The sequence below is a fragment of the Myotis brandtii genome, unplaced genomic scaffold (genome assembly GCF_000412655.1).
Source record: "Myotis brandtii unplaced genomic scaffold, ASM41265v1 scaffold103, whole genome shotgun sequence".
Classification (NCBI taxonomy): Eukaryota; Metazoa; Chordata; class Mammalia; order Chiroptera; family Vespertilionidae; genus Myotis; species Myotis brandtii.
Genome location: NW_005353460.1, coordinates 3,049,417 through 3,060,819, shown reverse-complemented (window position 1 = coordinate 3,060,819; position 11,403 = coordinate 3,049,417). Strand labels below are relative to the sequence as shown.

The 11,403-nt window shown below is 38.0% G+C and overlaps 1 protein-coding gene across 1 annotated transcript in view; it reads left to right on the top strand.

Moving 5' to 3' along the window:
- The first annotated feature begins 7,298 nt into the window (after positions 1-7,298).
- Positions 7,299-11,403, top strand: part of LOC102252516 (disintegrin and metalloproteinase domain-containing protein 18-like) — a 79,026-nt gene continuing 74,921 nt past the window's right edge. Inside the window, exons 1-2 of the mRNA XM_005856514.2 lie at positions 7,299-7,407; positions 8,292-8,368. Of these exons, the coding sequence (XP_005856576.2) occupies positions 7,299-7,407; positions 8,292-8,368 (186 nt within the window). The remainder of the gene's footprint in view (positions 7,408-8,291; positions 8,369-11,403) is intronic.

The following is an 11,403-nucleotide window of genomic DNA, read 5'->3' as shown; positions in this document are numbered from 1 at the left end:
TTGGGTCCTCTCTCTTAGTTTTTTGGTGAGCCTGGCTAGAGGTTCATCAATCTTGTTTATCCTTTCAAAGAACCAGCTCTTGGTTTTACTGATCTTTTGTATTGGGTTTTTTGTTTGTTTGTTTTTTGTGTGTTTTTTTTTTTTTGTCTCTGTCAGTTATTTCCGCTCTAATATTTTTTATTTCCTTCCGTCTATTACTCTGGGCTTTTCTTGGTGCTGTCTTTCTAATTCTTTAACTTGTAGGGTTAGATAATGTATTATACTTTTTCTGGGTTTTTCTGAGGTAGGCCTGGAGAGCTATGAACTTCCCTTTCAAGTCTGCTTTCACTGTGTCCCATTGATTTTGGATTGTTGTGTTTTCATTGTTAATTGTTTCCAGAATGCTTTTTATTTCTTCTTTGATCTATTTGATAACCCAATCATTGTTTAATAGCATGCTATTTAGCCTCCAAGGGTTTGATTTTTTTCATTGTTTTTATTGTAGTTGATTTCTAGTTTTATGCCATTGTGATCTGAGAAGATGCTTGGTATGATTTATATCTTCTTGAATTTGAAGAGATTTTCCTGTTTCCTAATATGTGGTCTATCTTTGAAAATATCCTGTGTGCACTTGAGAATAATGTATATTCTGTGGCTTTGGGGTGAAATGTTCTGAAGATGTCAATTTCTTCTGATCTAGTGAGTCATTTAGGATTGATGTTTCTTTGCTGATTTTTTGTTTAGAGGATTTATACATTGGTGTCAATGGGGTATTAAAGTCCCCTACTAAGATTGTATTGCTGTTGATCTCCCCCTTGATATCTTGCAGAAGGTTGTTTTTTTTTTATGTATTTGGGTGCTGCTCTATTGGGTGCATATATGTTTACCGGAGTTATATCTTGTTGAATTGCTCCCTTTAGTATTATGAAGTGGACTTTCTTATCTCTTGTTATGGCCTTCACTTTGAGGTCTATTTTGTCAGATATAAATATTGCTACCCCAGCTTTCTTTTCATTTCTATTCGCCTGAAAAACTTTTCTCCATCCCTTCACCATCATTATATGTGAGTCCTTTGTTCTGAGGTGGGTCTCTTGTAGACAGCAAATATATGGGTCATGTTTTCTTATCCATTCAGCTACCCTATGTCTTTTGATTAGAATATTTAATCTATTTATGTTTAAGGTTATTGCTGGAAGTTCTTTGTAGCCAAAAAACTTTGTTTGTTGCCATTTTTATTTTTTACACCTGTGTTTCTTATTCCCTTTCTATTTATCCTTTTTATAGCAATCCCTTTAACATTTTTTGCATTGCTGGCTTGGTGGTAATAAACTCCCTTACCCCATTTTTTGCCTGCAAAGCTCCTGATTTCCTCTTCAATTTTGAATGATAGCCTTGCTGGATATGGTATTCTTGAATTCAGTCCCTTCCTTTGCATTACCTTGTATATTTTAATCCATTCCCTTCTTGCCTGATGTGTTTCTGTTGAGAAATCAGTTGATAGTCTAATGGGATATCCTTTATAGGTAACTTTCTGTCTCTCTCTGGCAGCCTTTAATATTCTGACTTTGTCATTGATGTTTGCCAATGTAATTATGATGTGTCTTGGTGTTAGTCTTTTTGGGTTCATCTTAGTTGGGACTGCGTGCTTCTTGGACTTGTGTGGCTTTTTTCTTCCCAAGATCAGGTAAATTTTCTGTCATTATTTCTTTAAACAGGTTTTCTATTCCTTGCTCCACTTCCTCTCCTTCTGGCACCCCTATCATGTGCCGGAAGCCGGTCCATCCTTGCTGCTTGACACAGTCGCTGCAGGAAAGAAACATCTGCACAGCATATGTTTCAAGGGACCTGGCATATATAGCATATTGTTCTTAATATGTTTGCTCTCCTTAGTGCCATGTGTTTTAACCAAGGTCACCTCTCCGAGAAAGGTTGTTTCCCCAGGTGGGGATTTTTCCCTGAGGTTAGGGAGGGGATACAACCCCTTAATTAAGTGCCAGGCGGGTAGTTAAGCTACATAATCTTTACTCCCTGGAATGGAGATAAGAAACGCCCTAACCTTTGTAATAGAAATTGACAGGATTAAAATCGGCTGGTATAAATACAGATGTAACAAGACAATAAACATCAGTTCCTAACCAGAACTTCGCTGGAGGTCCTGACCAGATCCTGGCTAGAGGTCCTGGCTAGGCTGCTGATCAACTGAAGGCTGTCTCTGTGTCATTCCTTCTTCGCCGACTCCATCCACACCTTTGGGGACCCCTGGACCTGCTGGGGCAGGACCCCAGCAATCATGCAGACGTTGTTTTGTTTTGTGTTGTCCCTAAGCTCCCTAAGGCTCTCCTCCTGCTTTTTAAGTTCTCTTTCCAGTTGCTGCTGTGCTTGGCTGTTTTTTCACCTTGTCCTCTAACTTGCTGAAGTGGTCCCCAGCTTCTTCTAGTCTACTGTTGAAACTTTCCATTGTGTTCATTATTGAAGCTACTTCATTCTTCATTTCCTATTGATTCCTCTTTATTTCCTCTTGAATCTTACACATATGTTGAATTTGTCTTCCATTCTTTTCAGAGTCCTTATAAACATTGCTCTGAATTCTTTCTCTGACAAATTGCTTGCCTCTATTTTAATTTCTTTTTCTGGTGATTCCACCTTTTCTTTTGAATGGGGTTGTTTCTTTGTCTCACCATTTTTTCTGATCCTTTTTTATTGACTCTACGTATTAGATTAAAGTGCTATGCCATTCAGAGTAGATGTCTTATACAGTAGATGTTTTGTGGGACCCAGTGATGTAATATTTCCAGTCTTCTGGGCTGGGTCATCTAGGGATGCCCCCCATGTGGGATATTTGGGTTCTCTTGGTGTAGTTGGGTCTTGAGTGTTATTGTCCCATTTGTGGATGGAGTCTCCTCTCAGCATGTCTGGTTATGTGGCTCACTCTCTACCACATTGACTGAACAGCACAAAGTACAACTCAACAAGACACAACACAAAGGGAACAAAACATGAATATACTCACAACACCAATAACCCCAATATAAGTGACCACCAAAGAAAAGAGAATTAGGAGAGAGAAAAGAGCAAAAATGACATTGGGAAAAGAAAAAAAAATGTAAGAGTGAAAAGAAAAAGAAGAAAAACGAAGAAGAAAATATATGGGTAGAAAACACCACAGGAAAAAAACAGATAAAACCAAAAAATTCAAATAAAAAACACCCAGAAAAAATGGGGGGTGGGGGGCAGAATCTGTAGAAGCAGGGCTTAATACAGAAAGTAAGGTTAAGGAATTGAATGAATAGGGGGAGGACCTCGGTTCAGTATAGAGGAGGTAGAAAGAGAACAAGTGGATAAGAAGAAAAGAAAGAAAAAATAAATAAAATAAGTAATAAATTAATGTTAAAATATAAAAATAGAATCAAGAAAAAATCATGCAAAAATATTTTAAAAACAAAGAAAATAAAGAAAAATGTTAAATAAAAGATAAAAAAAATAGAATAAAGAAGTGAAGTGTCATTCATTTCAGCTGGTTCTTCAGGAGAAAAATGGCTGCTTAGGTTTGGAGGGTCTGGAATTACTCAATGCTGGACTTCTGGTCACCTCTCCCCAACCAGCTCTCCTCCACAGCCTCTCCCCAGACTCCACAAATCTGCACCTCCACCTGCACTGAAGCTATGGGTGAGTGTTTGTATTTGAAATGTCCTATGAACTGGGTTTAAAGAATAAAATCAAAGATCAAACAGAGGCAAAACAACCACACAACTGCTAGTTTCTCTCCCCTTGGCACTCCATGGCTCAGGCAATTCTTCAGGCCACCCCTCTGGGCTCAGCCTCTCGTGTCTGTGGACTTAGATTTGAATCCCCTGTCACCAGCAGCCCTTTGGACTTCCTTCCCACAGTCAGATGTTATGCCTGTCCCCAAGGGAAGTGGACTTGGTGCCATGCAGCTTCCTTCTGACCCTCTTGGCTCAGTGGTCTCACAACTCTCTACAGCCCAGATCCCCGATCCTACCATTCTCCAGGCACCCTCTGCCCTTCTCAGCTGTGAATTGCCTCACCAGCTGGTCTACTTTGCCAATCCCGGTGGATGTTATTCAATTTAGATGCTCCTTCTGTCTGCTCCGAGATAAGGCTTGGAACATGTCTGCCTACTCAGCTGCCATTTTTTTCTCTCTTGGGGTTAATTTTTAAACTGTCTTTTTCTAAATCAATAATGTACCCTATAAATCACAAGAACATGTATTGTTTACTTAAGTCCTGATTTAAAAATAAAATTGCAAATCAAAACACCTTTGAATTATGTCAAGAGGCAAAATGTATTTATTAAGCATAGGATAGAGAGAATAGGACATTAGTCAAATTTATGGTGATTGGTGCAAAGGGGGTAGATAATTAAAATTGTAAATAAAATAACAAATGACTGATTTCTTAATCATTTCTGCGCTATGGTATCATTTTTCCTTTTCTCAAGTGGTTAGTTCTCGGTAAATGTTCCTCTCTCTTGAATAACCATAGATGACATAAAAAAATTACAGTAGTTAACATAGACAGGGCATTGTTATCTCTATGTTAACATAGATATCTATGTTAATTTACTACAGATTATAATTTTTTTTTTACAAGATGAGGAATTGGAAATTTATATTTTTAGTTACAAATGGTTCTTTTGCTCTAAGTACATAAGAAGTGAATATACACGATGATAGTTTTGGAAACTTAATGGATGGTTTTGCAATTTTAGGTGTGTGCTTAGAAAATTATACATTTTTTAAATGCATGAGTATGTGTGTATGGGTGTGTGCTGCCAAGAAACACTCAATACAAGTAAGGGATGAATGCAGTGTGTTGCACTTTATAAGGTGGTGTCTGTTTGAGTCTCTTTAGTGGTAGGATCTGTGCCACATTTTTCATTATTCTTGTATTTGGAACTGTTACATACACGTTTAAAGGCTATTTTGTTGAAAGTAGTCTGTAATGAGGACAGAGAGTAAAAGTGGAAAAACCAGTTAGCAGATTGCTACTGAAATAATCCAGGAGAGAATAGGTAATACTTCAGACCAGTGATAGTAAAGATGGTTTTCAGAATAAATTTTAAGGTGAATCAACAACAGAATGCACTGCCAGTTTGGATGTAGTGCATAAGAAAAAGTACTGAAATAATGTTTATGGATATAGCAGGAAGATAGGAAGGCTAAAATGTAAATCTGGACCTGTTGCTAAGTTTGTGCTCTTAATCCATGTTTAAACTTATTTTAAAATGTACGAACATTGAGAGGTAAAATCTACATAGGTAACCATTTGCCAAGACAAGTGCCTTGTGTTCCCTGATAAGGAGTTTGCATTTTCTCATATACAAATGGGAACATGTGAATGTACTTTTAAATTTCACTAGGATTCAGCCGAAACTGGACAAGAGTGAAACAATTATGAGAGTCTGAAATACATAGGAAAGATGTGATGAGGACAGAATTGGAAGAGAGGAAAAGATCAAAAAGTTTTGTAAGACATAATTAAAGTAGAAACAAATAAGTGACAAATGATGGATATGATATACTTGGGCTCGAATAACAAAAAACTATAAAGACAAATATTTTGATACAACGGATAAGGACACCTTTTACTAATGACATTGGATAGCAGGGTAAGACGCAGTTTGGTGTTGGAGGGATGATGCAGAGGGGAGTGAAGAATGAGTTTGGTTTTGAACACCAAGTGTATGTGGGACACCTGTTGGATATGCACAGAGAACTCTTGGAAATACTCCTCCTCTGTACATAAAAATAGACCAATTAAGAGTAATTATTTCTTTCTTCCCATATGTTTATTGTTATTTTCCTTTGTTTCCTTCTCAGTGACTTTCTTTTACCCAGATGAAGCATAGAAACTGTGCAAATGAGACATTTATGAATACCAATTTATAATATATTTTTAATGTGGCTATCAGAAAAAATAGATTTATAAATTCCATGGAACACAGGCATAGATTGTGACAGTTTAACTAATGTCTTAATATACTAATTAAATGCTGTGCTTGTTGTACATAGTAAAATTAGACAGCTTTTATTAACAGTTAAGTTTAACATTTATATTTTTCCATATATCTTTTACAACAGTGATTAAACAAAAAGGTCCAAAAGGCATAGGTTGGAGAAAGGGTATTACCAAGAAACTCACCATTAACTGGTCTAATCCAAGCAAGAAAAACATCTGCTGTTCTCTCCTTTCCTTATGGCTCAGTTTCACAAACCACAATAAGTCCTGAGAGTGAAAGTATGTAGGCTTATGTCTGCTAATTCTCCTTCTTGCTGGGATCTTCAGTAGGACATAAGCAATTTAGTCTCTTTCGAAGGAGAGAGGCTGTTCCATCCCAAGGTGAGAACATTCCTTTGTCCACTCACCGCAGCTGCTTGCCCTCAGATGCCCATGGCCATGCTAACTGCTCCCATCTCAAAAGAGGACACCTACAGTCCACATCTCTCCAATAACTTGTGATTCCCCTTCCTATTCATTCATTGTAACAATTTAATGGGTAATTTGTGTGGTAAATACATATACACACATGAGGATGACTCTATCATAACTTTTCTTCATCCTCACTGCCACTGTGTTATTTCAGGTCATTATCATCACTGACCTGTATTATTTTAATATTAACTTGTCAGGATCAGTTTCCCAGTGTACTACTACCTGCCAGGTCCAAGTTTTAGGCCTGACCAGAATTTGTTCTGGGCTCTGTTGACACAATTAGTGCTTGCAGTGGAGTTCACTTGGATAAAAGTAGGTTTGGGTGAGAGGTGGGGTAGAAGTTGTGTTAGGTTTCAGACATGTGCAGTGAAAGATACTGGTCAGAAAATTCTAAGACATTCCATGCTCTTTCCTCTACAATGTGGTCACATTTCCTTTCTCAGTTTGTCTTGCTGCCCTTCCCATCTCCACAGGTTCCTTGCTAGTGTTCAGAGTAATTGTGAACAAAACACACTTAGGCTGCATTTTAAAGTGTCCCTTTATTTCCCCCTCAATCGATTATAATATAATACTGTAAGAAGAGGCACGCAGTTGAAGAAAAGTGCTTGTTAATTGCCTTATTCAGGGTCAAGTTCAACAATCTTTGATTTTTCCTTGTTTGCAAAGATGGCAAATTAAGTCAGCATTACCACGATTTAAGTAGGAAATGTCTCATGCAAACAGTTGAGGTTTCTACTTTCTTTTACCCCACAGTAAATAAAACATGCCGGAAAACTGTGGCATAGAAAAACCAAATTGCCAAGAACTTGACCAGAAAAGCCACTCATGCTTATCTGCCCCTATATCAATACTGAAGGGTTCAAACAATGTCCATTTACCCACAACAATCCACTTGTGCCAAAACGCAAAGGCTCCTGCCCGAGGTGTTCTTTCTCAAACCTGTGTCAGTTACCCAGCCAATCAGGATCCCGCAGGGTGAGCTAAAGCAGAACGTAACTGCAGTCCTCACCCCAGGGCCCTGCGCACAAGGGCTACAGTCCTGAGGGCTCCTGCTCGCGAGCCCCAGAGTTGCCCAACCGCTTGCAGTCTTGGCTGTGTTCCCGAGCCCCAGGGTTGCCCAACGGCTTTCAGTCTTGGCTGTGTTCCTGAGCTCTGGCTCAGCCATGATCCTACTCCTTGCACTGCTCACTGAGCTTGGAAGGTTGCATGCCCGCATGGGTAAGACCATGGGAGCCTGACTTCCTTCTCCTTGTGCCTCTGAGCAGAGCCGGGCTCTTTCTGGAGAACAATTTCCTGTAGCTCTGGGATCCATACTGCCCCCTTTCCGGATTCCCTGCTGGTTCTTTCCTCTGTGTAACTCCTCCCCTTCCTAACTCCTCCCCCCCACACACACCCGACCTACCCACCTTAGGCCCCCCACCCTCTCACTCCCACCCATCCCTGACATCGGACCAGAGCAGGTGACTGATGGTGTTAGCCAAGGAGTCCATTCTCCAAGGTCTCAGGGGCTGAGACTCAGCTTGTCTTCTTGGCTCAGTTACCCTGTGTCCATTGGGTTAAGGGTATGCGTACTGCTGTCAATTTATTCCTCAACGTGCGGAGGGAACCAGTCCAACGTGGTTCAATCTAAAGGGAAAAGACGGTCCTGTAGAACCGCAGTGTCTAATTTCTGTTTATTTGCATCTTAGCCATGTTCAGTGTCATTGTAGTGAAAGCTCTGGACCAAGAAGGAGGGAGGGCAAATATAAACAAATTTATTGACAATTTTAGACCCCACCGTGGACTCAGTTAAGAACCCATGCTTCACTGAGATAATTGCTGTTGCAAAAACAAAACAAAACTCATTTTTCTTTCTGCAGATTCTGAAGGAATATTTCTGCAGGTGACAGTTCCATGTAAAATAAGGTCAAATGAGAGTGAAGGTATAAAGAGGCAGGTAAATGACTGAAAATATTTTTTTTACAATTTAAAATTATAAGAATATTTTAATTTACCTTTGTACTAAGTCAGATTATATTACTTATATTAATTTGTAAAGCGACATGTTTTCACTGTACTATTTTATTTTAGTATATTTTTATCCTCCCTTTATTGTACCTACATTGCTAACTCCTGTACCCGTCCCTTCATCTCTTCATTTTTCTGACATACTTGTTCACAATTTTTGAGAAAATACTAGCAGAATAAAATAGTATGAGTAGAACAATGGTCTAGGAACGGAGAAATTCTTCTTGAGCAAAATTTAGAAGAAAAAATTTTGACCAAGAAGCATCAGACTTAGAAGTATGGCCAAAGAAAGAGAAAAGAAAAATGTCACATTTGCCCTATTATGATGAAAAAGATTACAATAAAAAATATTCATTGAAAGCAAAGTTTAAAAAATGCTTAGCTGCTGTAAACAAAAGAAATTAAATTAAAGGCATTTAGTCTTTAATATTTCAAATTGACATAGTTTTGCTTTATGTTACAAACCAGAAGTAATAATGCAGAGGTTTAAATTTCCATGTCCTTAAATTGGTATGGTCAATATATGATAACTCATACATTCATGTTAAAGGAATAATTTTTGAGGTAACAGTAAGTAAAATATTAAGAATTCATTAACTCTAGATTTGTCATTCTGTAATGGAACCTATCATAATTTTGTTCTATTACTGAACAATAATAAAAATAAAATATATGTGAAATTATGATTGAAGACAACAATAAAATAATTTTCTTTAGAGAGGTTGCATTTTCACACACTAATCTTATTTAATTATCAGATTAACCTTCTAAAGGAGGATATGGATATACATGATATAAATGATAAAGAGGATTAAAAATATTAAGCTAAGGGCATCAAAATTACGACATTTAGGACATGGAATCTAATTTTTAGTTTATGACTACATTTCCATTACAAGTAAGACCTTCAGTGAAAAATTGTTTATAAAAATTTTTTTCCTAATTTATTTATAAGAATTTTTACATTGCCATTGCATGATTAAACTTTAAATTGTTTACTTCAAATTGCCTGTAGCAAAGCATATAGCAACTATGCAGGGCATGAAATGCTTTTCCTATGAAGTATGTAATACCTATTTACATTTTTTGAATTGTCTTCATGCAATTATGGAAGTCATTTTTACTGTGATAAACTATGATGAATGTTCTTTCATATCTCACAGTAAACCTCCTTTATCTGTCTTGTTCTCTTCCTTTAATTTCTGGTTACCCAGTGCTTTTTAAAAAGTATTAAACATACAAAGGATTCCTTTTTTTTTCATGGACTTCCATTTTATTATGATAACCATAAATTCTACTAAAGCAATGGCTTTGATTTGGGGATATAGCAGGACTTATGAAGGTGCCCAACCTTCTAAGATTTATCTAAATATATTTGTGGAAGCTATAGGTGCTGGGAAGAAACTCCTCAGTTGAGAAGAGCTGACCTCCTTTCAATGCCTTCCTACCAAAGACCGCTGGGAACACACCTGTAGTTAAACAAGTTAGGTTTATTAACCACTGCAGTGAGGGAGAGCACATGCCATGGGCAACCATGGGGCATCTCAGTAAGAATGTGTTAGAAAGGCTTTAAACGATTTCAGCTTCTGTTAGGGGTTTTTGGGGAAGTGTGAGGAAGCAGGCCTTTTGCTCTGCTTTGGGTGTAATCAGAAAGTAGACCATAATTCTATAATTGTGTATCTTAGTAAATCTTATCTAGAAAAAAGGAAGACTAGAAAAACTCTACAGCTATAATTGGTCAAGAAGAAATAGCCACTCCTGTGTGTCCATTAAGGACATATTTGCTCCTTTTTTTTTCTGACTGAGAAAATGTTTACATTTTATTTGTAATCAGACATGATTAAAATGTGGTTTTGCTTTTGTCTTGATCCACACTTACCTCACACTGGCTGTGTATGATGATGATGTTCTGTGAAAATGTTCATATTTAACAGCAGAACACCCTTTTTATATTCCATATATATAATATATATGATCATATGTGATATAGTAATTATACAGATATATTTCTCAATCTTTATATGAATAAATTTATATTAGCTCATATTAGGCATTAATCAAGGGTACATCCTGAAGCAAGTACCGAAATCATGGATGACAGCAGTAGATAAGAGGGATATATATGTATATATTAATGTGAAGTTTGGGAAGAATCATCTAAATAAAATAACTATTTCAGCTGATTGCTGACTTTATGTTATACATTTTATATCTATACTAGAGGCCCGGTGCACAAAAATTTTTGCATTCAGGGGGGTCCCTCAGCATAATAATATGTTGTAGTAACTCAAAATCAGATTTTTCTTCCCCTTCAAATGTTGTTTGTTTTAGTTTTTTAGTTTGTGAATTTTTCCACTGGTTCTCTAATATCTGTATTCTTTGGTGTGTGTAGCCACTGATATCTCTATTCTGTTATCTTATTGGTTGGTTAATGATCAGATAGAGAGTTCTTCAAATACATGGCCAATAAGTTTCTCAGTTTTGCTGAGGCCCTGCTTGCATTTTGTCACTCAGCCAGGAAGTTTCACAACTATGCTTATCATTTCAATTTCTGCTTGCACAGAGCCTCAAGGTCAGCCAGAGGTGAGAGTTTAAGGTCTTTTCAGGTCTGTCCTAAGCATGTGCATAGCCTTGGGCATGCACATAGTGTCTGAGGCCTTTTAGATTCCCAGACATTTGTCATAACTGTCCAAACCTCCATGTGAACATTTATATATATAAAAAGCCAGCGACTGAACTGCCGTAATGACTGGAAAACCCAGTTGCTATGACACCCACTGTGGCCAGCAAACCAGCCCCATCAAAGGGTGGGGCCAGCCAGCCAACCTCTCGTGGCCCCTTCCCCCAACCGGCCGCGCCCCTGATTGGCCTCTCCCCCCAACCACAATAGTGTCCAGGGCCAGCCGGCTGACCACCCACATCCCCCCCCCCCCCCCCCCCCCCCGCCGGGCCCCCCCCCCCAGG